Source organism: Zootoca vivipara, chromosome 3 (genome assembly GCF_965207765.1).
Source record: "Zootoca vivipara chromosome 3, rZooViv2.hap1.1, whole genome shotgun sequence".
In the NCBI taxonomy this organism is placed as follows: Eukaryota; Metazoa; Chordata; class Lepidosauria; order Squamata; family Lacertidae; genus Zootoca; species Zootoca vivipara.
In genome coordinates, this window is record NC_142586.1 from 112,228,566 (window position 1) to 112,255,123 (window position 26,558).

Consider the following 26,558-nt stretch of genomic DNA (forward strand, 5'->3'; position numbering starts at 1 on the left):
CTGCAAACGGCCAGGTAAAATGCTTTTAATGCACTAGAGCAACAAAGATGTACAAGGGGATTATTGGGAAAGGGACATAATGTGAGTTCAGAAGAGAGTTATTTGGATTGTCTATGCCTGGATTCCAAAGTCACTTCCTTACTGCTTTATCCCAGAGCAGTCAGGAATTACCGTGAAGCTGAATGCGCAATTGAATTTGTGGCTATTTAACTCCCCTTGGATTTGAAGGGATGGACAAACTCTTGGTTTCCTCTTCATCAACGAAACGAACAGCTCTATCAATTTTCACAAATGGCAACCTTTTCTGACTTAAAAGAGAAAAGTCTTAGAGGGTTGTATACAACAATCTCCCTCCACCTGCTTGTGCAGTGGAACCTACCTCCCTTATCCTCTCCCCGTTTGCCCCCCTAATTTTGTTCTGGGGATTCCCTGAGCCTTTTGGAGCGGGTTGGGGGAGGCAGAGGGGTGTGCAGAGAGAGGAGAGGGAGGGGAGAATCCATTGCACAAGTGAAAGGTCCTTTTAAAAAAATGGAACAATGTCACTGGATCAAAACTATGGCATTTCGATATTGAACCATTTTATCTATGTATATGGGAAGATATTAATGGTTCCTTTTCTCTATTGCTGAAGTGTCTCAAGGATTGGTCCACAGTGTAGACACACACCCCACACACCCCACACACACTATTCATGGTAAAGTGCCCCCCCCATGAATTGACCACGAAATGTTTGGGTAGATGCAAGTCAAAATGTTCCCATGGTGAATATGTGTCTTCCACCAGATCCTGCTCTGTTCTTGGCTTTGTCCTTTGCTGTAGAAAGCCAGGTAAAACCTTGGAGTTCCGGATGAGTGGTGGGTTGTGGGCACAGCACAGCGATGGCCTGCCCAGGGCTTGTCTTGCAGCACAGCCATTGGCTAATATGCACATTTTCCTCAGAGCCACAGTGCCTTACAACAAGATGTCCGATTTGAATGGGCCAATCCAAGAATGTTGCCCCAATAATGGACACCTTATGTAGCTAATAAATATAATAATAAAATAATAATAATTTATTATTTATACCCCACCCATCTGGCTGGATTTCCCTAGCCACTCTGGGTGGCTTCTAAAGAAAAGATAAATAAAAGATTTAAAAAAATGTGGTTAAATGCAATTCATGATGTTCCAATGGTAAAAATCTGTCTTCAGCAAGACCCTCTTCTATTCCTGACAGCTATAAGAGGCCAGGTAATATTCAAAAGCTTTTTACGTGGTAGAACAACTGCAATGTATTGGGAAATTCCTGCTAAGGTACATAGTGGAGGATTATTGGCATCCGTCTGTCTTGGAAAACAAAGGAGGATGGAGGAATGTACCTGTGGGGGTGATGTCACTCCTGGTGGTTGTAAGAGAGGAGCCAGTTCCTAATGAACTGTGAGATGGACAGGAATTACTGAGAAGCCCAATGAGAGATTGAATGAGTAGCTTTTAGAAGCCCTTGAGTTCCCATGGATGGAGAAACACATGGATCATCAAGGCAAACAGTCCTCTGGGTCTTCTCTCTGGAACGGTATTAATGATGTTCAGAGACATACTTCTTTTCAGTATTTGATATATTTCTGACATTTCCAAATGCTTAGAGATGCTGATGATCTTTTCTGTTTCAGTAATGTCACAAGGATTGATTTCTGTTCCATCTCTGAATCTTCGGGGTAGATGCAAGTCAAGATGTTCGTTTGGTGAATTCGTGTCTTTCAAAGTAGTGTGCCCTATTCCTGGCGATGTATTCTGCTGCAAACGGCCAGGTAAAATGCTTTTAATGCACTAGAGCAACAAAGATGTACAAGGGGATTATTGGGAAAGGGACATAATGTGAGTTCAGAAGAGAGTTATTTGGATTGTCTATGCCTGGATTCCAAAGTCACTTCCTTACTACTTTATCCCAGAGCAGTCAGGAATTACCGTGAAGCTGAATGCGCAATTGAATTTGTGGCTATTTAAATCCCCTTGGATTTGAAGGGATGGACAAACTCTTGGTTTCCTCTTCATCAACGAAACGAACAGCTCTATCAATTTTCACAAATGGCAACCTTTTCTGACTTAAAAGAGAAAAGTCTTAGAGGGTTGTATACAACAATCTCCCTCCACCTGCTTGTGCAGTGGAACCTACCTCCCTTATCCTCTCCCCGTTTGCCCCCCTAATTTTGTTCTGGGGATTCCCTGAGCCCTTTGGAGCAGGTTGGGGGAGGCAGAGGGGTGTGCAGAGAGAGGAGAGGGAGGGGAGAATCCATTGCACAAGTGAAAGGTCCTTTTTAAAAAATGGAACAATGTCACTGGATCAAAACTATGGCATTTCGATATTGAACCATTTTTTCTATGTATATGGGAAGATATTAATGGTTCCTTTTCTCTTTTGCTGAAGTGTCCCAAGGATTGGTCCACAGTGTAGACACCCCCCCCCCCACACACACACACCCCACACACACTATTCATGGTAAAGTGCCCCCCCCATGAAATGACCACGAAATGTTTGGGTAGATGCAGGTCAAAATGTTCACATGGTGAATATGTGTCTTCCACCAGATCCTGCTCTGTTCTTGGCTTTGTCCTTTGCTGTAGAAAGCCAGGTAAAACCTTGGAGTTCCGGATGAGTGGTGGTTTGTGGGCACAGCACAGCGATGGCCTGCCCAGGGCTTGTCTTGCAGCACAGCCATTGGCTAATATGCACATTTTCCTCAGAGCCACAGTGCCTTGCAACAAGATGTCCGATTTGAATGGGCCAATCCAAGAATGCTGCCCCAATAATGGGCACCTTATATAGCTAATAAATAAAATAATAATAATTTATTATTTATACCCCACCCATCTGGCTGGGTTTCCCTAGCCACTCTGGGTGGCTTCTAAAGAAAAGATAAATAAAAGATTTTTAAAAAATGTGGTTAAATGCAATTCATGATGTTCCAATGGTAAAAATCTCTCTTCAGCAAGACCCTCCTCTATTCCTGACAGCTGTAAGAGGCCAGGTAATATTCAAAAGCTTTTTACGTGGTAGAACAACTGCAATGTATTGGGAAATTCCTGCTAAGGTACATAGTGGAGGATTATTGGCATCCGTCTGTCTTGGAAAACAAAGGAGGATGGAGGAATGTACCTGTGGTGGTGATGTCACTCCTGGCGGTTGTAAGAGAGGAGTCAGTTCCTAATGAACTGTGAGATGGACAGGAATTACTGAGAAGCCCAATGAGAGATTGAATGAGTAGCTTTTAGAAGCCCTTGAGTTCCCATGGATGGAGAAACACATGGATCATCAAGGCAAACAGTCCTCTGGTTCTTCTCTCTGGAACTGTATTAATGATGTTCAGAGACATACTTCTTTTCAATGTTTAATATATTTCTGATATTTCCAAATGCTTAGAGATGCTGATGATCTTTTCTGTTTCAGTAATGTCACAAGGATTGATTTCTGTTCCATCTCTGAATCTTCGGGGTAGATGCAAGTCAAGATGTTCGTTTGGTGAATTCGTGTCTTTCAAAGTAGTGTGTCCTATTCCTGGCGATGTATTCTGCTTGAAACGGCCAGGTAAAATGCTTTTAATGCACTAGAGCAACAACAATGTACAAGGGGGTTATTGGGAAAGGGACATAATGTGAGTTCAGAAGAGAGTTATTTGGATTGTCTATGCCTGGATTCCAAAGTCACTTCCTTACTGCTTTAACCCAGAGCAGTCAGGAATGACCATGAAGCTGAATGTGCAATTGAATGTGTGGCTATTTAACTGCCCTTGGATTTGAAGGGTTGGACAAACTCATGGTTTCCTTTTCATCAAAGTGAAAGGTCATTTTAGCAGTAGTGTGCCCTATTCCTTGCTACCTATTCTGCTGCAAACAGCCAGGTAAAATGCTGTTAATGCTCTAGAGCAACACTGATGTACAAGGGGATTATTGGGAAAGAAACATAATGTGAGTTCAGTTGAGAATTTAAAAAAGTGGGACAATGTCACTGGATAGAAACTATGGCATTTAAATATTGAACTATTTTTTCTATGTATAAGGGAAGATGTTAATGGTTGATTTTCTCCGTTGCTGAAGTGTCCCAATTCTCCATTATTATTATTATTATTATTATTATTATTATTATTATTAGATGCTCTGAAATGTTGATGATGTCTTGTTCTCTGTCAAGATAAAGCGCCTAAACAATTGAAAAATGCTGTAGCTCAGAAATGTGTGGGTACATGCAAGCCAAGATGTTCCAATGGAGAAAAGGTGTCTTCAACGTGTTCCTGTTCTAATCCTGGCTTTGTCTTTTGCTGTCAAAATCCAGGTAATATCTCAAAGATTTCTTTGTGCTAGAAGAGGGGTGGCCAACTCCCAAGAGACTGTGATCTACTTACAGAGTTAAAAACTGGCAGTTATCTACCCCCTTTTGGGGGGTTCAGGTCAAAGTTGTTGAGCTTTTTGGAGGAGGAGGAAAGCCCCATTTTTTAGGCATTCAGGTCAAAGTTGTTGTTGAGCTTTCTTAGGGAGAAAGAAAGCCCTGTTTTTTTTGGGGGGGGGGTGCAGGGCAGAAAATTGAGCTTTTCTTAGGGGAGCCAAAGTTGTTGAGCTTCTTTGGGGGAGCCAGGGATCTACCAGGGATCTACCACAGAAGTCCAGTGATCTACCAGTAGATCATGATCTACCTCTTGGGCATGCCTGTACTAGAACAACTATAATATATTCAGGGTTTTCTGGGTAAGTCACACAACATGTGGGTAGATGGGAATTACTTACATTGGCTTTTCAAGAATTGTAGTATATATTGCTTTCTAATGAATCAACAGGAATTACTGTGACGCCGATTGAGTGATTGAATGAGAGGCATATAATGGTCCTTGGATTTGCTGGGATAGACAAACTCATAATTTCCTGTTCATCAAAGAAATGGGCAGAGCTGTCTGTTTATTTTCATAAATGGCAGCCTTTTCTAACTTCTAAGAAATTGACATACAAGAACAGGGTTTTTTCCAACAAACTCAACCCACTTGTGCAAGAACTTCTGTTTATGAGCAGATTGTGGATGGTACAGTGTGATATAGGGAGAAGAGGACGAGAGATGTTCCATTGCTCAGATGGGGAAAAAAATTTCAAAAATCCTTCCAGTAGCACCTTAAAGACCAACTAAGTTTGTCATTGGTATGAGCTTTCGTGTACATGCACACTTCTTCAGCTTGAAGTCCTTGTTACAATGTCAGTGACTTCATTGGATACAAACCATGGTATTTAAAAATTCAACCGCCTTTTAAAATATATATATTTTCTAGGAGCATGGAAATATGTTGATGGTATCTTCTCTGTTTTTCCAAAGTGTCCCAAGGATTGGTCCACACTGTAGACAAGAAATGTCAGTGCAAGTTAGCATGTGGCAACAGTGAATATGCATCTTCAAGAGGAACCTGCTCTAATCCAGACTTTCTCTTCTGTTGCAAAACGCAAGGTAATATTTCCATGCTTTTAATGTGTTGGAGGAACAATGATGAATGGGGGATTTCTGAGTCAGGATTCCAGCGGGTGGATACATTGCTGATCTTGAGGAAAACAGTGGGAGATGGAACACGTGTCTTTGAAAAGCTGTTGAATGTCCTGGGATACAGAACTGTATTATACCGGTAGTAGATTAGTTCATGATGTACCAGCATCTTTTAAAGTTTATGTGTCTAGCATGTTTATGCCTGTCTTGTGCCATGAGACAATAAACACTTTCTACTCTAAACTGAGGAACACGGGTAGCGCTGTGGTATAAACCACAGACCCTAGGGCTTGCTGATCAGAAGGTTGGCACTTCGAATTCCCGTGAGGGTGGTGAGCTCAAGTGGTTCGGTTCCAGCTCTTGCCCACCAAGCAGCTCTAAAGCACGTCAAGGGGCAAGTAGATAAATAGGTATTGCTCTGACGGGAAGGTAAATGGAGCTTCCGTGTGCTGCTCCGGTTTGGCAGTAGTGGCTTAGTCATGTTGCTACGTGACCTGGAAGCTGTATGCCGGCTCCCTCAGCCAGTAAAGCGAGATGAGCATCGCAACCCCAGAGTCGTCCGTAACTAGACCTAATGGCCAGGGGTCCCTTTACCTTTACTCTCAACTGAAGTGAGTGATGGTGGGCCCAAGTTTCACAGGTTAAGGACTGCTAAATATATAATGGCATCTCTGAATCTTTTGGAACAGATTTAGTGGTGCTGGCAGAGAAAGCAGAGGAAAGAAAACCTCCATTTCACAAGTGGATGTTTTTGTGAAAATGGGATGGTGCCACTGGGAATAGACCATAGTATTTAGACATCAAATTCTTAATTCTCCCTCCCTCATTTTATGGAAAGGTGTTGATGGTATCTTCTCTGTTTTTCCAAAGTGTCCCAAGGATTGGTCCCCACTGTAGGCAAGAAATGTCAGTGCAAGTTAGCATGTGGCAACAGTGAATATGCATCTTCAAGAGGAACCTGCTCTAATCCAGACTTTCTCTTCTGTTGCAAAACGCAAGGTAATATTTCCATGCTTTTAATGTGTTGGAGGAACAATGATGAATGGGGGATTTCTGAGTCAGGATTCCAGCGGGTGGATACATTGCTGATCTTGAGGAAAACAGTGGGAGATGGAACACGTGTCTTTGAAAAGCTGTTGAATTTCCTGGGATACAGAAACTCATGGTTTTAGTTCATGAAATAACTGCTGAAACTTTGCTTTTGGGAAAAAAAGCTTCATGTTACTTTTTCTTGCAGTGGACTTGTTTTGAGAGACTAAATCTGCTTTGTATTTTCCTCTATTTATAGGAAATTATTTGAAATATTGATGATCTCTTGTTCTGATAAAGTACCTAAACAATTGACCAAAGCTATACTGAGAGATTGACTTGGGCGATTTAGCCAACAATTTCCTTCCAATCGCAAAGGGACTTTTGCTTATGGAATTGAACTTAGTATCCCTAGCCCCTCCTGTATTCCCCCCTATTTCCTAGGTGTTGCCTGAAGCCTCTGGAATAGGTTGGGGGGGGGCACAGGACTCATCCACCCTCCCTTTCAATAAGAAATGTGAACATGTGCAGAGGAAGGTAGAAAGCCAAGGCTGCATTCAGAAGCAATGACAGGAGTGTCAGGCATTCATGGAAAAGGGTTTTTCCTCAGTGCAATATACCTACGGGACCGCCTCTCCTGGTATGCCCCACGGAGGACCTTAAGGTCTGCAAATAATAACACCCTGAATATCTCAGGCCCTAGGGAGATTAGGCTGGCCTCAACCAGAGCCAGGGTCTTTTTGGCCGTGGCCCCGCCCTGGTGGAAGGCTCTCTTACAAGACACCAGGGCCCTGCGGGATTTTACATCTTTCCGGAGGGCCTGCAAGATGGAGCTGTTTCGCCAGGCCTTTGGTCGGGGTTCAGTCTGATTCTTTTCTTTCTGTATAAGACCAAGCAATAAAGAGGCCTCCTAGGCCTCTCATAGGCCCTTTATAAGATGAGTGGTAACAGTTGGCCCTCGAAAATTTTAACCACTCTCAATTTTACCCATGGACTGCCATCTGCCCAGATATTAATTTGCTCTGAACTAATTTTAAGAGGTTTTTTAATTAATTGGTTGTCTGTTTTTATGTGCTTCGTAAACTCTTAGTTTTATGAGGTTAGCTGTCCTGAGCCTGGCTTTGACCAGCGAGAGCGGGGTACCAATAACATTTTATTATTTATTTATTTATCCATCCATCAGCAGAGAAGCTGATGATTATGTGTTCTATGGTTCAGTCAAGCATGGTGAGCTAGCATGGAAAAATGCTTGTGCATCTCTCTGTATACTTGTATCTCGCAAGGTTTACTTCTAAGCCCAGAACTGTATTATAGTAGATTAGTTCATGATGTACCAGCATCTTTTAAAGTTTATGTGGCTAGCATGTTTATGCTTCTCTTGTGCAATTTGCCAATAAACACTTTCTACTCCAAACTGAAGTGAGTGGTGGTGGGGCCCAAGATTCACAGGTTAAGGACTGCTAAAAATCAAGGCATCTCTGAATCTTTGGGAACAGATTTAGTGGTGCTTGCAGAGAAAGCAGAGGAAAGAAAACCTCCATTTCATAAGTGGATGTTTTTGTGATAATGGGATGGTGCCACTGGGAATAGACCATAGCATTTAGACATCAAATTCTTAATTCTCCCTCCCTCATTATATGGAAAGGTGTTGGTGGTATCTTCTCTGTTTTTCCAAAGTGTCCCAAGGATTGGTCCCCACTGTAGGCAAGAAATGTCAGTGCAAGTTAGCATGTGGCAACAGTGAATATGTATCTTCAAGAGGAACCTGCTCTAATCCGGACTTTCTCTTCTGTTGCAAAACGCAAGGTAATATCCCCATACTTTTAATGTGTTGCAGGAACAATGATGAATGGGGGATTTCTGAGTCAGGATTCCAGCGGGTGGGTACATTGCTGGTCTTGAAAAAAACAGTGGGAGATGGAACATGTGTCTTTGAAAAGCTGTTGAATTTCCTGGGATACAGAAACTCATGGTATTAGTTCATGAAATGACTGCTGAAACTTTGCTTTTGGAAATAAAAGCCTCATATTGCTTTTTCTTGTACTAGACTTGTTTTGAAAGATTAAATTTGCTGTGCATTTTCTCCATTTATGGGAAATTATTTGAGATATTGATGATCTCTTGTTCCGATAAAGTGCCTAAACAATTGACCAAAGCTATACTGAGAGATTGACTTGGGCGATGTAGCCAACAATTTCCTTCCAATCGCAAAGGGACTTTTGCTTATGAATTGAACTTAGTATCCCTAGCCCCTCCTGTATTCCCCCCTATTTCCTAGGTGTTGCCTGAAGCCGCTGGAATAGGTTGGGGGGGCACAGGACTTATCCACCCTCCCTTTCAATAAGAAATGTGAACATGTGCAGAGGAAGGTAGAAAGCCAAGGCTGCATTCAGAAGCAATGACAGGAGTGTCAGGCATTCACGGAAAAGAGTTTTTCCTCAGTGCAATATACCTACGGGACCGCCTCTCCTGGTATGCCCCACGGAGGACCTTAAGGTCTGCAAATAATAACACCCTGAATATCCCAGGCCCTAGGGAGATTAGGCTGGCCTCAACCAGAGCCAGGGTCTTTTTGGCCGTGGCCCCGCCCTGGTGGAAGGCTCTCTTACAAGACACCAGGGCCCTGCGGGATTTTACATCTTTCCGGAGGGCCTGCAAGATGGAGCTGTTTCGCCAGGCATTGGTCGGGGTTCAGTCTGATTCTTTTCTTTCTGTATAAGACCAAGCAATAAAGAGGCCTCCTAGGCCTCTCATAGGCCCTTTATAAGATGAGTGGTAACAGTTGGCCCTCAAAAATTTTAACCACTCTCAATTTTACCCATGGACTGCCATCTGCCCAGATTTTAATTTGCTCTGAACAAATTTTAAGATGTATTTTAATTAATTGGTTGTCTGTTTTTATGTTCTTCGTAAACTCTTAGTTTTATGAGGTTAGCTGTCCTGAGCCTGGCTTTGGCCAGCGAGGGCGGGGTACCAATAACATTTTATTATTTATTTATTTATTTATCCATCAGCAGAGAAGCTGATGATTATGTGTTCTATGGTTCAGTCAAGCATGGTGAGCTAGCATGGCAAAATGCTTGTGCATCTCTCTGTATACTTGTATCTCGCAAGGCTTACTTCTAAGCCCAGAACTGTATTATAGTCATAGCTGCCAAGTTTTCCCTTTTCTTGCGAGGAAGCCTATTCAGCATTAGGGAAAATCCCTTTTAAAAAGGGATAACTTGGCAGCTATGATTATAGTAGATTAGTTCATGATGTACCAGAATCTTTTAAAGTTTATGTGGCTAGCATGTTTATGCTTGTCTTGTGCAATTTGACAATAAACACTTTCTACACCAAACTGAAGTGAGTGGTGGTGGGGCCCAAGATTCACAGGTTAAGGACTGCTAAAAAATCAAGGCATCTCTGAATCTTTGGGAACAGATTTAGTGGTGCTTGCAGAGAAAGCAGAGGAAAGAAAACCTCCATTTCATAAGTGGATGTTTTTGTGATAATGGGATGGTGCCACTGGGAATAGACCATAGCATTTAGACATCAAATTCTTAATTCTCCCTCCCTCATTATATGGAAAGGTGTTGGTGGTATCTTCTCTGTTTTTCCAAAGTGTCCCAAGGATTGGTCCCCACTGTAGGCAAGAATTGTCAGTGCAAGTTAGCATGTGGCAACAGTGAATATGCATCTTCAAGAGTAACCTGCTCTAATCCGGTCTTTCTCTTCTGTTGCAAAACGCAAGGTAATATCCCCATACTTTTAATGTGTTGGAGGAAAAATGATGAATGGGGGATTTCTGAGTCAGGATTCCAGCGGGTGGGTACATTGCTGGTGTTGAAAAAAACAGTGGGAGATGGAACATGTGTCTTTGAAAAGCTGTTGAATTTCCTGGGATACAGAAACTCATGGTTTTAGTTCATGAAATAACTGCTGAAACTTTGCTTTTGGAAATAAAAGCCTCATATTGCTTTTTCTTGTACTAGACTTGTTTTGAAAGATTAAATTTGCTGTGTATTTTCTCTATTTATGGGAAATTATTTGAGATATTGATGATCTCTTGTTCCGATAAAGTGCCTAAACAATTGACCAAAGCTATACTGAGAGATTGACTTGGGCGATTTTGCCAACAATTTCCTTCCAATCGCAAAGGGACTTTTGCTTATGAATTGAACTTAGTATCCCTAGCCCCTCCTGTATTCCCCCCTATTTCCTAGGTGTTGCCTGATGCCTCTGGAATAGGTTGGGGGGGCACAGGACTCATCCACCCTCCCTTTCAATAAGAAATGTGAACATGTGCAGAGGAAGGTAGAAAGCCAAGGCTGCATTCAGAAGCAATGACAGGAGTGTCAGGCATTCACGGAAAAGAGTTTTTCCTCAGTGCAATATACCTACGGGACCGCCTCTCCTGGTATGCCCCACGGAGGACCTTAAGGTCTGCAAATAATAACACCCTGAATATCCCAGGCCCTAGGGAGATTAGGCTGGCCTCAACCAGAGCCAGGGTCTTTTTGGCCGTGGCCCCGCCCTGGTGGAAGGCTCTCTTACAAGACACCAGGGCCCTGCGGGATTTTACATCTTTCCGGAGGGCCTGCAAGATGGAGCTGTTTCGCCAGGCCTTTGGTCGGGGTTCAGTCTGATTCTTTTCTTTCTGTATAAGACCAAGCAATAAAGAGGCCTCCTAGGCCTCTCATAGGCCCTTTATAAGATGAGTGGTAACAGTTGGCCCTCAAAAATATTAACCACTCTCAATTTTACCCATGGACTGCCATCTGCCCAGATTTTAATTTGCTCTGAACAAATTTTAAGATGTATTTTAATTAATTGGTTGTCTGTTTTTATGTTCTTCGTAAACTCTTAGTTTTATGAGGTTAGCTGTCCTGAGCCTGGTTTTGGCCAGCGAGTGTGGGGTACCAATAACATTTTATTATTTATTTATTCATCCATCCATCAGCAGAGAAGCTGATGATTATGTGTTCTATGGTTCAGTCAAGCATGGTGAGCTAGCATGGCAAAATGCTTGTGCATCTCTCTGTATACTTGTATCTCGCAAGGCTTACTTCTAAGCCCAGAACTGTATTATAGTAGATTAGTTCATGATGTACCAGCATCTTTTAAAGTTTATGTGGCTAGCATGTTTATGCTTGTCTTGTGCAATTTGCCAATAAACACTTTCTACTCCAAACTGAAGTGAGTGGTGGTGGGGCCCAAGATTCACAGGTTAAGGACTGCTAAAAATCAAGGCATCTCTGAATCTTTGGGAACAGATTTAGTGGTGCTTGCAGAGAAAGCAGAGGAAAGAAAACCTCCATTTCATAAGTGGATGTTTTTGTGATAATGGGATGGTGCCACTGGGAATAGACCATAGCATTTAGACATCAAATTCTTAATTCTCCCTCCCTCATTATATGGAAAGGTGTTGGTGGTATCTTCTCTGTTTTTCCAAAGTGTCCCAAGGATTGGTCCCCACTGTAGGCAAGAAATGTCAGTGCAAGTTAGCATGTGGCAACAGTGAATATGTATCTTCAAGAGGAACCTGCTCTAATCCGGACTTTCTCTTCTGTTGCAAAACGCAAGGTAATATCCCCATACTTTTAATGTGTTGGAGGAACAATGATGAATGGGGGATTTCTGAGTCAGGATTCCAGCGGGTGGGTACATTGCTGGTCTTGAAAAAAACAGTGGGAGATGGAACATGTGTCTTTGAAAAGCTGTTGAATTTCCTGGGATACAGAAACTCATGGTTTTAGTTCATGAAATAACTGCTGAAACTTTGCTTTTGGAAATAAAAGCCTCATATTGCTTTTTCTTGTACTAGACTTGTTTTGAAAGATTAAATTTGCTGTGCATTTTCTCTATTTATGGGAAATTATTTGAGATATTGATGATCTCTTGTTCCGATAAAGTGCCTAAACAATTGACCAAAGCTATACTGAGAGATTGACTTGGGCGATTTAGCCAACAATTTCCTTCCATTCGCAAAGGGACTTTTGCTTATGAATTGAACTTAGTATCCCTAGCCCCTCCTGTATTCCCCCCTATTTCCTAGGTGTTGCCTGAAGCCTCTGGAATAGGTTGGGGGGGCACAGGACTCATCCACCCTCCCTTTCAATAAGAAATGTGAACATGTGCAGTGGAAGGTAGAAAGCCAAGGCTGCATTCAGAAGCAATGACAGGAGTGTCAGGCATTCACGGAAAAGAGTTTTTCCTCAGTGCAATATACCTACGGGACCGCCTCTCCTGGTATGCCCCACGGAGGACCTTAAGGTCTGCAAATAATAACACCCTGAATATCCCAGGCCCTAGGGAGATTAGGCTGGCCTCAACCAGAGCCAGGGTCTTTTTGGCCGTGGCCCCGCCCTGGTGGAAGGCTCTCTTACAAGACACCAGGGCCCTGCGGGATTTTACATCTTTCCGGAGGGCCTGCAAGATGGAGCTGTTTCGCCAGGCATTGGTCGGGGTTCAGTCTGATTCTTTTCTTTCTGTATAAGACCAAGCAATAAAGAGGCCTCCTAGGCCTCTCATAGGCCCTTTATAAGATGAGTGGTAACAGTTGGCCCTCAAAAATATTAACCACTCTCAATTTTACCCATGGACTGCCATCTGCCCAGATTTTAATTTGCTCTGAACAAATTTTAAGATGTATTTTAATTAATTGGTTGTCTGTTTTTATGTTCTTCGTAAACTCTTAGTTTTATGAGGTTAGCTGTCCTGAGCCTGGTTTTGGCCAGCGAGTGTGGGGTACCAATAACATTTTATTATTTATTTATTCATCCATCCATCAGCAGAGAAGCTGATGATTATGTGTTCTATGGTTCAGTCAAGCATGGTGAGCTAGCATGGCAAAATGCTTGTGCATCTCTCTGTATACTTGTATCTCGCAAGGCTTACTTCTAAGCCCAGAACTGTATTATAGTAGATTAGTTCATGATGTACCAGCATCTTTTAAAGTTTATGTGGCTAGCATGTTTATGCTTGTCTTGTGCAATTTGCCAATAAACACTTTCTACTCCAAACTGAAGTGAGTGGTGGTGGGGCCCAAGATTCACAGGTTAAGGACTGCTAAAAATCAAGGCATCTCTGAATCTTTGGGAACAGATTTAGTGGTGCTTGCAGAGAAAGCAGAGGAAAGAAAACCTCCATTTCATAAGTGGATGTTTTTGTGATAATGGGATGGTGCCACTGGGAATAGACCATAGCATTTAGACATCAAATTCTTAATTCTCCCTCCCTCATTATATGGAAAGGTGTTGGTGGTATCTTCTCTGTTTTTCCAAAGTGTCCCAAGGATTGGTCCCCACTGTAGGCAAGAAATGTCAGTGCAAGTTAGCATGTGGCAACAGTGAATATGTATCTTCAAGAGGAACCTGCTCTAATCCGGACTTTCTCTTCTGTTGCAAAACGCAAGGTAATATCCCCATACTTTTAATGTGTTGGAGGAACAATGATGAATGGGGGATTTCTGAGTCAGGATTCCAGCGGGTGGGTACATTGCTGGTCTTGAAAAAAACAGTGGGAGATGGAACATGTGTCTTTGAAAAGCTGTTGAATTTCCTGGGATACAGAAACTCATGGTTTTAGTTCATGAAATAACTGCTGAAACTTTGCTTTTGGAAATAAAAGCCTCATATTGCTTTTTCTTGTACTAGACTTGTTTTGAAAGATTAAATTTGCTGTGCATTTTCTCTATTTATGGGAAATTATTTGAGATATTGATGATCTCTTGTTCCGATAAAGTGCCTAAACAATTGACCAAAGCTATACTGAGAGATTGACTTGGGCGATTTAGCCAACAATTTCCTTCCATTCGCAAAGGGACTTTTGCTTATGAATTGAACTTAGTATCCCTAGCCCCTCCTGTATTCCCCCCTATTTCCTAGGTGTTGCCTGAAGCCTCTGGAATAGGTTGGGGGGGCACAGGACTCATCCACCCTCCCTTTCAATAAGAAATGTGAACATGTGCAGTGGAAGGTAGAAAGCCAAGGCTGCATTCAGAAGCAATGACAGGAGTGTCAGGCATTCACGGAAAAGAGTTTTTCCTCAGTGCAATATACCTACGGGACCGCCTCTCCTGGTATGCCCCACGGAGGACCTTAAGGTCTGCAAATAATAACACCCTGAATATCCCAGGCCCTAGGGAGATTAGGCTGGCCTCAACCAGAGCCAGGGTCTTTTTGGCCGTGGCCCCGCCCTGGTGGAAGGCTCTCTTACAAGACACCAGGGCCCTGCGGGATTTTACATCTTTCCGGAGGGCCTGCAAGATGGAGCTGTTTCGCCAGGCATTGGTCGGGGTTCAGTCTGATTCTTTTCTTTCTGTATAAGACCAAGCAATAAAGAGGCCTCCTAGGCCTCTCATAGGCCCTTTATAAGATGAGTGGTAACAGTTGGCCCTCAAAAATATTAACCACTCTCAATTTTACCCATGGACTGCCATCTGCCCAGATTTTAATTTGCTCTGAACAAATTTTAAGATGTATTTTAATTAATTGGTTGTCTGTTTTTATGTTCTTCGTAAACTCTTAGTTTTATGAGGTTAGCTGTCCTGAGCCTGGTTTTGGCCAGCGAGTGTGGGGTACCAATAACATTTTATTATTTATTTATTCATCCATCCATCAGCAGAGAAGCTGATGATTATGTGTTCTATGGTTCAGTCAAGCATGGTGAGCTAGCATGGCAAAATGCTTGTGCATCTCTCTGTATACTTGTATCTCGCAAGGCTTACTTCTAAGCCCAGAACTGTATTATAGTAGATTAGTTCATGATGTACCAGCATCTTTTAAAGTTTATGTGGCTAGCATGTTTATGCTTGTCTTGTGCAATTTGCCAATAAACACTTTCTACTCCAAACTGAAGTGAGTGGTGGTGGGGCCCAAGATTCACAGGTTAAGGACTGCTAAAAATCAAGGCATCTCTGAATCTTTGGGAACAGATTTAGTGGTGCTTGCAGAGAAAGCAGAGGAAAGAAAACCTCCATTTCATAAGTGGATGTTTTTGTGATAATGGGATGGTGCCACTGGGAATAGACCATAGCATTTAGACATCAAATTCTTAATTCTCCCTCCCTCATTATATGGAAAGGTGTTGGTGGTATCTTCTCTGTTTTTCCAAAGTGTCCCAAGGATTGGTCCCCACTGTAGGCAAGAAATGTCAGTGCAAGTTAGCATGTGGCAACAGTGAATATGTATCTTCAAGAGGAACCTGCTCTAATCCGGACTTTCTCTTCTGTTGCAAAACGCAAGGTAATATCCCCATACTTTTAATGTGTTGGAGGAACAATGATGAATGGGGGATTTCTGAGTCAGGATTCCAGCGGGTGGGTACATTGCTGGTCTTGAAAAAAACAGTGGGAGATGGAACATGTGTCTTTGAAAAGCTGTTGAATTTCCTGGGATACAGAAACTCATGGTTTTAGTTCATGAAATAACTGCTGAAACTTTGCTTTTGGAAATAAAAGCCTCATATTGCTTTTTCTTGTACTAGACTTGTTTTGAAAGATTAAATTTGCTGTGCATTTTCTCTATTTATGGGAAATTATTTGAGATATTGATGATCTCTTGTTCCGATAAAGTGCCTAAACAATTGACCAAAGCTATACTGAGAGATTGACTTGGGCGATTTAGCCAACAATTTCCTTCCATTCGCAAAGGGACTTTTGCTTATGAATTGAACTTAGTATCCCTAGCCCCTCCTGTATTCCCCCCTATTTCCTAGGTGTTGCCTGAAGCCTCTGGAATAGGTTGGGGGGGCACAGGACTCATCCACCCTCCCTTTCAATAAGAAATGTGAACATGTGCAGTGGAAGGTAGAAAGCCAAGGCTGCATTCAGAAGCAATGACAGGAGTGTCAGGCATTCACGGAAAAGAGTTTTTCCTCAGTGCAATATACCTACGGGACCGCCTCTCCTGGTATGCCCCACGGAGGACCTTAAGGTCTGCAAATAATAACACCCTGAATATCCCAGGCCCTAGGGAGATTAGGCTGGCCTCAACCAGAGCCAGGGTCTTTTTGGCCGTGGCCCCGCCCTGGTGGAAGGCTCTCTTACAAGACACCAGGGCCCTGCGGGAATTTACATCTTTCTGGAGGGCCTGCAAGATGGAGCTGTTTCGCCAGGCCTTTGTTCGGGGTTCAGTCTGATTCTTTTCTTTCTGTATAAGACCAAGCAATAAAGAGGCCTCCTAGGCCTCTCATAGGCCCTTTATAAGATGAGTGGTAACAGTTGGCCCTCGAAAATTTTAACCACTCTCAATTTTACCCATGGACTGCCATCTGCCCAGATATTAATTTGCTCTGAACTAATTTTAAGAGGTTTTTTAATTAATTGGTTGTCTGTTTTTATGTTCTTCGTAAACTCTTAGTTTTATGAGGTTAGCTGTCCTGAGCCTGGCTTTGGCCAGCGAGGGTGGGGTACCAATAACATTTTATTATTTATTTATTTATCCATCCATCAGCAGAGAAGCTGATGATTATGTGTTCTATGGTTCAGTCAAGCATGGTGAGCTAGCATGGCAAAATGCTTGTGCATCTCTCTGTATACTTGTATCTCGCAAGGCTTACTTCTAAGCCCAGAACTGTATTATAGTAGATTAGTTCATGATGTACCAGCATCTTTTAAAGTTTATGTGGCTAGCATGTTTATGCTTGTCTTGTGCAATTTGCCAATAAACACTTTCTACTCCTAACTGAATTGAGTGGTGGTGGGGCCCAAGATTCACAGGTTAAGGACTGCTAAAAATCAAGGCATCTCTGAATCTTTGGGAACAGATTTAGTGGTGCTTGCAGAGAAAGCAGAGGAAAGAAAACCTCCATTTCATAAGTGGATGTTTTTGTGATAATGGGATGGTGCCACTGGGAATAGACCATAGCATTTAGACATCAAATTCTTAATTCTCCCTCCCTCATTATATGGAAAGGTGTTGGTGGTATCTTCTCTGTTTTTCCAAAGTGTCCCAAGGATTGGTCCCCACTGTAGGCAAGAAATGTCAGTGCAAGTTAGCATGTGGCAACAGTGAATATGTATCTTCAAGAGGAACCTGCTCTAATCCGGACTTTCTCTTCTGTTGCAAAACGCAAGGTAATATCCCCATACTTTTAATGTGTTGGAGGAACAATGATGAATGGGGGATTTCTGAGTCAGGATTCCAGCGGGTGGGTACATTGCTGGTCTTGAAAAAAACAGTGGGAGATGGAACATGTGTCTTTGAAAAGCTGTTGAATTTCCTGGGATACAGAAACTCATGGTTTTAGTTCATGAAATAACTGCTGAAACTTTGCTTTTGGAAATAAAAGCCTCATATTGCTTTTTCTTGTACTAGACTTGTTTTGAAAGATTAAATTTGCTGTGTATTTTCTCTATTTATGGGAAATTATTTGAGATATTGATGATCTCTTGTTCCGATAAAGTGCCTAAACAATTGACCAAAGCTATACTGAGAGATTGACTTGGGCGATTTAGCCAACAATTTCCTTCCAATCGCAAAGGGACTTTTGCTTATGAATTGAACTTAGTATCCCTAGCCCCTCCTGTATTCCCCCCTATTTCCTAGGTGTTGCCTGAAGCCTCTGGAATAGGTTGGGGGGGCACAGGACTCATCCACCCTCCCTTTCAATAAGAAATGTGAACATGTGCAGAGGAAGGTAGAAAGCCAAGGCTGCATTCAGAAGCAATGACAGGAGTGTCAGGCATTCACGGAAAAGAGTTTTTCCTCAGTGCAATATACCTACGGGACCGCCTCTCCTGGTATGCCCCACGGAGGACCTTAAGGTCTGCAAATAATAACACCCTGAATATCCCAGGCCCTAGGGAGATTAGGCTGGCCTCAACCAGAGCCAGGGTCTTTTTGGCCGTGGCCCCGCCCTGGTGGAAGGCTCTCTTACAAGACACCAGGGCCCTGCGGGATTTTACATTTTTCCGGAGGGCCTGCAAGATGGAGCTGTTTCGCCAGGCATTGGTCGGGGTTCAGTCTGATTCTTTTCTTTCTGTATAAGACCAAGCAATAAAGAGGCCTCCTAGGCCTCTCATAGGCCCTTTATAAGATGAGTGGTAACAGTTGGCCCTCGAAAATTTTAACCACTCTCAATTTTACCCATGGACTGCCATCTGCCCAGATTTTAATTTGCTCTGAACTAATTTTAAGAGGTTTTTTAATTAATTGGTTGTCTGTTTTTATGTTCTTCGTAAACTCTTAGTTTTATGAGGTTAGCTGTCCTGAGCCTGGCTTTGACCAGCGAGAGCGGGGTACCAATAACATTTTATTATTTATTTATTTATTTATCCATCCATCAGCAGAGAAGCTGATGATTATGTGTTCTATGGTTCAGTCAAGCATGGTGAGCTAGCATGGCAAAATGCTTGTGCATCTCTCTGTATACTTGTATCTCGCAAGGCTTACTTCTAAGCCCAGAACTGTATTATAGTAGATTAGTTCATGATGTACCAGCATCTTTTAAAGTTTATGTGGCTAGCATGTTTTTGCTTGTCTTGTGCAATTTGCCAATAAACACTTTCTACTCCTAACTGAATTGAGTGGTGGTGGGGCCCAAGATTCACAGGTTAAGGACTGCTAAAAATCAAGGCATCTCTGAATCTTTGGGAACAGATTTAGTGGTGCTTGCAGAGAAAGCAGAGGAAAGAAAACCTCCATTTCATAAGTGGATGTTTTTGTGATAATGGGATGGTGCCACTGGGAATAGACCATAGCATTTAGACATCAAATTCTTAATTCTCCCTCCCTCATTATATGGAAAGGTGTTGGTGGTATCTTCTCTGTTTTTCCAAAGTGTCCCAAGGTTTGGTCCCCACTGTAGGCAAGAAATGTCAGTGCAAGTTAGCATGTGGCAACAGTGAATATGTATCTTCAAGAGGAACCTGCTCTAATCCGGACTTTCTCTTCTGTTGCAAAACGCAAGGTAATATCCCCATACTTTTAATGTGTTGGAGGAACAATGATGAATGGGGGATTTCTGAGTCAGGATTCCAGCGGGTGGGTACATTGCTGGTCTTGAAAAAAACAGTGGGAGATGGAACACGTGTCTTTGAAAAGCTGTTGAATTTCCTGGGATACAGAAACTCATGGTTTTAGTTCATGAAATAACTGCTGAAACTTTGCTTTTGGAAATAAAAGCCTCATATTGCTTTTTCTTGTACTAGACTTGTTTTGAAAGATTAAATTTGCTGTGCATTTTCTCTATTTATGGGAAATTATTTGAGATATTGATGATCTCTTGTTCCGATAAAGTGCCTAAACAATTGACCAAAGCTATACTGAGAGATTGACTTGGGCGATTTAGCCAACAATTTCCTTCCAATCGCAAAGGGACTTTTGCTTATGAATTGAACTTAGTATCCCTAGCCCCTCCTGTATTCCCCCCTATTTCCTAGGTGTTGCCTGAAGCCTCTGGAATAGGTTGGGGGGGGCACAGGACTCATCCACCCTCCCTTTCAATAAGAAATGTGAACATGTGCAGAGGAAGGTAGAAAGCCAAGGCTGCATTCAGAAGCAATGACAGGAGTGTCAGGCATTCACGGAAAAGAGTTTTTCCTCAGTGCAATATACCTACGGGACCGCCTCTCCTGGTATGCCCCACGGAGGACCTTAAGGTCTGCAAATAATAACACCCTGAATATCCCAGGCCCTAGGGAGATTAGGCTGGCCTCAACCAGAGCCAGGGTCTTTTTGGCCGTGGCCCCGCCCTGGTGGAAGGCTCTCTTACAAGACACCAGGGCCCTGCGGGAATTTACATCTTTCTGGAGGGCCTGCAAGATGGAGCTGTTTCGCCAGGCCTTTGTTCGGGGTTCAGTCTGATTCTTTTCTTTCTGTATAAGACCAAGCAATAAAGAGGCCTCCTAGGCCTCTCATAGGCCCTTTATAAGATGAGTGGTGACAGTTGGCCCTCAAAAATTTTAACCACTCTCAATTTTACCCATGGACTGCCATCTGCCCAGATTTTAATTTGCTCTGAACAAATTTTAAGAGGTTTTTTAATTAATTGGTTGTCTGTTTTTATGTTCTTCGTAAACTCTTAGTTTTATGAGGTTAGCTGTCCTGAGCCTGGCTTTGGCCAGCGAGGGTGGGGTACCAATAAGATTTTATTATTTATTTATTTATTTATCCATCCATCAGCAGAGAAGCTGATGATTATGTGTTCTATGGTTCAGTCAAGCATGGTGAGCTAGCATGGCAAAATGCTTGTGCATCTCTCTGTATACTTGTATCTCGCAAGGCTTACTTCCAAGCCCAGAAATGTATTATAGTAGATTAGTTCATGATGTACCAGCATCTTTTAAAGTTTATGTGGCTAGCATGTTTATGCTTGTCTTGTGCAATTTGCCAATAAACACTTTCTACTCCTAACTGAAGTGAGTGGTGGTGGGGCCCAAGATTCACAGGTTAAGGACTGCTAAAAATCAAGGCATCTCTGAATCTTTGGGAACAGATTTAGTGGTGCTTGCAGAGAAAGCAGAGGAAAGAAAACCTCCATTTCATAAGTGGATGTTTTTGTGATAATGGGATGGTGCCACTGGGAATAGACCATAGCATTTAGACATCAAATTCTTAATTCTCCCTCCCTCATTATATGGAAAGGTGTTGGTGGTATCTTCTCTGTTTTTCCAAAGTGTCCCAAGGATTGGTCCCCACTGTAGGCAAGAAATGTCAGTGCAAGTTAGCATGTGGCAACAGTGAATATGTATCTTCAAGAGGAACCTGCTCTAATCCGGACTTTCTCTTCTGTTGCAAAACGCAAGGTAATATCCCCATACTTTTAATGTGTTGGAGGAACAATGATGAATGGGGGATTTCTGAGTCAGGATTCCAGCGGGTGGGTACATTGCTGGTCTTGAAAAAAACAGTGGGAGATGGAACATGTGTCTTTGAAAAGCTGTTGAATTTCCTGGGATACAGAAACTCATGGTTTTAGTTCATGAAATAACTGCTGAAACTTTGCTTTTGGAAATAAAAGCCTCATATTGCTTTTTCTTGTACTAGACTTGTTTTGAAAGATTAAATTTGCTGTGTATTTTCTCTATTCATGGGAAATTATTTGAGATATTGATGATCTCTTGTTCCGATAAAGTGCCTAAACAATTGACCAAAGCTATACTGAGAGATTGACTTGGGCGATTTAGCCAACAATTTCCTTCCAATCGCAAAGGGACTTTTGCTTATGAATTGAACTTAGTATCCCTAGCCCCTCCTGTATTCCCCCCTATTTCCTAGGTGTTGCCTGATGCCTCTGGAATAGGTTGGGGGGGCACAGGACTCATCCACCCTCCCTTTCAATAAGAAATGTGAACATGTGCAGAGGAAGGTAGAAAGCCAAGGCTGCATTCAGAAGCAATGACAGGAGTGTCAGGCATTCACGGAAAAGAGTTTTTCCTCAGTGCAATATAGCTACGGGACCGCCTCTCCTGGTATGCCCCACGGAGGACCTTAAGGTCTGCAAATAATAACACCCTGAATATCCCAGGCCCTAGGGAGATTAGGCTGGCCTCAACCAGAGCCAGGGTCTTTTTGGCCGTGGCCCCGCCCTGGTGGAAGGCTCTCTTACAAGACACCAGGGCCCTGCGGGATTTTACATCTTTCCGGAGGGCCTGCAAGATGGAGCTGTTTCGCCAGGCCTTTGGTCGGGGTTCAGTCTGATTCTTTTCTTTCTGTATAAGACCAAGCAATAAAGAGGCCTCCTAGGCCTCTCATAGGCCCTTTATAAGATGAGTGGTGACAGTTGGCCCTCAAAAATTTTAACCACTCTCAATTTTACCCATGGACTGCCATCTGCCCAGATTTTAATTTGCTCTGAACAAATTTTAAGAGGTTTTTTAATTAATTGGTTGTCTGTTTTTATGTTCTTCGTAAACTCTTAGTTTTATGAGGTTAGCTGTCCTGAGCCTGGCTTTCACCACCGAGAGCGGGGTACCAATATCATTTTATTATTTATTTATTTATCCATCCATCAGCAGAGAAGCTGATGATTATGTGTTCTATGGTTCAGTCAAGCATGGTGAGCTAGCATGGCAAAATGCTTGTGCATCTCTCTGTATACTTGTATCTCGCAAGGCTTACTTCTAAGCCCAGAACTGTATTATAGTAGATTAGTTCATGATGTACCAGCATCTTTTAAAGTTTATGTGGCTAGCATGTTTATGCTTGTCTTGTGCAATTTGCCAATAAACACTTTCTACTCCTAACTGAAGTGAGTGGTGGTGGGGCCCAAGATTCACAGGTTAAGGACTGCTAAAAAATCAAGGCATCTCTGAATCTTTGGGAACAGATTTAGTGGTGCTTGCAGAGAAAGCAGAGGAAAGAAAACCTCCATTTCATAAGTGGATGTTTTTGTGATAATGGGATGGTGCCACTGGGAATAGACCATAGCATTTAGACATCAAATTCTTAATTCTCCCTCCCTCATTATATGGAAAGGTGTTGGTGGTATCTTCTCTGTTTTTCCAAAGTGTCCCAAGGATTGGTCCCCACTGTAGGCAAGAAATGTCAGTGCAAGTTAGCATGTGGCAATAGTGAATATGTATCTTCAAGAGGAACCTGCTCTAATCCGGACTTTCTCTTCTGTTGCAAAACGCAAGGTAATATCCCCATACTTTTAATGTGTTGGAGGAACAATGATGAATGGGGGATTTCTGAGTCAGGATTCCAGCGGGTGGGTACATTGCTGGTCTTGAAAAAAACAGTGGGAGATGGAACATGTGTCTTTGAAAAGCTGTTGAATTTCCTGGGATACAGAAACTCATGGTTTTAGTTCATGAAATAACTGCTGAAACTTTGCTTTTGGAAATAAAAGCCTCATATTGCTTTTTCTTGTACTAGACTTGTTTTGAAAGATTAAATTTGCTGTGCATTTTCTCTATTTATGGGAAATTATTTGAGATATTGATGATCTCTTGTTCCGATAAAGTGCCTAAACAATTGACCAAAGCTATACTGAGAGATTGACTTGGGCGATGTAGCCAACAATTTCCTTCCAATCGCAAAGGGACTTTTGCTTATGAATTGAACTTAGTATCCCTAGCCCCTCCTGTATTCCCCCCTATTTCCTAGGTGTTGCCTGAAGCCTCTGGAATAGGTTGGGGGGGCACAGGACTCATCCACCCTCCCTTTCAATAAGAAATGTGAACATGTGCAGAGGAAGGTAGAAAGCCAAGGCTGCATTCAGAAGCAATGACAGGAGTGTCAGGCATTCACGGAAAAGAGTTTTTCCTCAGTGCAATATACCTACGGGACCGCCTCTCCTGGTATGCCCCACGGAGGACCTTAAGGTCTGCAAATAATAACACCCTGAATATCCCAGGCCCTAGGGAGATTAGGCTGGCCTCAACCAGAGCCAGGGTCTTTTTGGCCGTGGCCCCGCCCTGGTGGAAGGCTCTCTTACAAGACACCAGGGCCCTGCGGGAATTTACATCTTTCTGGAGGGCCTGCAAGATGGAGCTGTTTCGCCAGGCCTTTGTTCGGGGTTCAGTCTGATTCTTTTCTTTCTGTATAAGACCAAGCAATAAAGAGGCCTCCTAGGCCTCTCATAGGCCCTTTATAAGATGAGTGGTAACAGTTGGCCCTCGAAAATTTTAACCACTCTCAATTTTACCCATGGACTGCCATCTGCCCAGATATTAATTTGCTCTGAACTAATTTTAAGAGGTTTTTTAATTAATTGGTTGTCTGTTTTTATGTTCTTCGTAAACTCTTAGTTTAATGAGGTTAGCTGTCCTGAGCCTGGCTTTGGCCAGCGAGTGTGGGGTACCAATAACATTTTATTATTTATTTATTTATTTATCCATCCATCAGCAGAGAAGCTGATGATTATGTGTTCTATGGTTCAGTCAAGCATGGTGAACTAGCATGGCAAAATGCTTGTGCATCTCTCTGTATACTTGTATCTCGCAAGGCTTACTTCTAAGCCCAGAACTGTTTTATAGTAGATTAGTTCATGATGTACCAGCATCTTTTAAAGTTTATGTGGCTAGCATGTTTATGCTTCTCTTGTGCAATTTGACAATAAACACTTTCTACACCAAACTGAAGTGAATGGTGGTGGGCCCAAGATTCACAGGTTAAGGACTGCTAAAAAATCAAGGCATCTCTGAATCTTTGGGAACAGATTTAGTGGTGCTTGCAGAGAAAGCAGAGGAAAGAAAACCTCCATTTCATAAGTGGATGTTTTTGTGATAATGGGATGGTGCCACTGGGAATAGACTATAGCATTTAGACATCAAATTCTTAATTCTCCCTCCCTCATTATATGGAAAGGCGTTGATGGTATCTTCTCTGTTTTTCAAAAGTGTCTCAAGGATTGGTCCCCACTGTAGACAAGAAATGTCAGTGCAAGTTAGCATGTGGCAACAGTGAATATGTATCTTCAAGAGGAACCTGCTCTAATCCGGACTTTCTCTTCTGTTGCAAAACGCAAGGTAATATTTCCATGCTTTTAATGTGTTGGAGGAACAATGATGAATGGGGGATTTCTGAGTCAGGATTCCAGCGGGTGGGTACATTGCTGGTCTTGAAAAAAACAGTGGGAGATGGAACACGTGTCTTTGAAAAGCTGTTGAATTTCCTGGGATACAGAAACTCATGGTTTTAGTTCATGAAATAACTGCTGAAACTTTGCTTTTGGAAACAGAATTAGCGGTGTTTGCAGAGAAAGCAGAGGAAAGAAAACCTCCATTTCACAAGTGGATGTTTTTGTGAAAATGGGATTTTTCCACTGGGAATAGACCATAGTATTTAGACATCAAACTCTTAATTCTCCCTCCCTCATTATGTGGAAAGGTGTTGATGGTATCTTCTCTGTTTTTCCAAAGTGTCTCAAGGATTGGTCCCCATGGTAGACAAGAAATGTCAGTGCAAGTTAACATGTGGCGACAGTGAATATGCAACAAGAGCCTGCTCTTTGCCAGACTTTGTCTTCTGTTGTAAAAAGCAAGGTAATATTCCCATGCTTTTAACGTGCTGGAGGAACAATGATGAATGGGGGGATTTCTGGGTCAGGATTCCAGAGGGTGGGTACATTACTGGTCTTGTGAAAAACAGTGGGAGATGGAACAAGTTGAAAAGCTCTTGAGTCTGCAAGGATGCATAAAATCATGGTTTGGGTTCATTAAATAAATGGGGAAATGGCCCCATTGGTTATTCTCAGAAATAGAAACCTCATGACTTTGAGATGTTGATGATCTTTTGATCTCTGTTCATGTAAAGTGTCCCGAAAAGTGAACAAAAAATGTTTGGGTACGTGCAAGTTAAGTTGTTCCCTTGTTGAATATCTGTCATCAAGAAGATGTTGGTCTGCTCCCGGCTTTGTCTTTTGCTGCCAAAAGCCAGGTAACATCGCAACACTTTCTTTGTGCTAGAAGAACTTTTATATACACATATTGTTTCAAAAACATCTCACAAACATGGCGTCACCACTGAAGAGACCTGTTCTCGTGTTGCCAGCTTCCAGACCTCTTGTGGAAGAGGCACACAAAGACAGGCCTCAGTGGCCCAGGGTCCAGGCTGGTTCATATGGGAAGAGGCAGTCCTTGAGGTATTGTGATCCTGAGCTGTGCAAGGCTTTATCAGTAAAACCAGCAATATGAATTGGGTCCCAAAACTAACTGGTAGCTAGTGCAGTCAGGCTAGGATTGGTGTGATATGTTCAAACCGCCTTGCCCTGGTGAGCAACCTGGCTACTGAATTCTGCAGCAGCTGAAGTTTCCAAACCAATTTCAGAGGCAGCCCTATATATAATGAGTTGCAATAATCTAACATAGAGGTTACCAGAGTATAGATGACAGAAGTTGGGCTGTCATTGTCCAGAAAGGGGTGCAGCTGGGCCACTAGCCTAAGCTGATGGAAAGCACTCTGTGCCACTGAGGCCACCTGAGCCTCAAGCAACAGCAAAGGATCCAGAAGCACCCTCAAGCTATGTAGCTGCTCCTTCAGAGGGAGTGTAACCCCATCAAAAGCAGGCCATCCATCTGGCCTATGGAACCACCCACTAACAGTGCTTCAATCTTATATGGATTGAGCTTCGGTTTCTTATATACTCAGGGAGTTCTTTGTAA

General features: G+C 42.6%; 1 protein-coding gene across 1 annotated transcript; it reads left to right on the forward strand.

The window, feature by feature from the left end:
• The first annotated feature begins 2,497 nt into the window (after nt 1–2,497).
• On the forward strand, nt 2,498–25,576 carry LOC148686416 (uncharacterized). Its single transcript, XM_088665456.1, has 7 exons — nt 2,498–2,609; nt 3,425–3,562; nt 5,330–5,458; nt 11,960–12,088; nt 13,791–13,919; nt 15,622–15,750; nt 25,440–25,576. The coding sequence occupies exons 1-7, from the start codon at nt 2,498–2,500 to the stop codon at nt 25,574–25,576; spliced, it is 903 nt and encodes a 300-aa protein (XP_088521582.1).
• The last annotated feature ends 982 nt before the right edge of the window (nt 25,577–26,558 follow it).

Excerpts from the sequence above, each read along its gene's own strand:
- LOC148686416 (XM_088665456.1), top strand. The coding sequence starts at position 2,498 with ATGACCACGAAATGTTTGGGTAGATGCAGGTCAAAATGTTCACATGGT. Across the intron at positions 12,089-13,790 it reads CTTCTGTTGCAAAACGCAAG|TGTCCCAAGGATTGGTCCCC; the intron begins GTAATATCCCCA and ends GTTTTTCCAAAG. Across the intron at positions 15,751-25,439 it reads CTTCTGTTGCAAAACGCAAG|GTAATATTCCCATGCTTTTA; the intron begins GTAATATCCCCA and ends GTAAAAAGCAAG.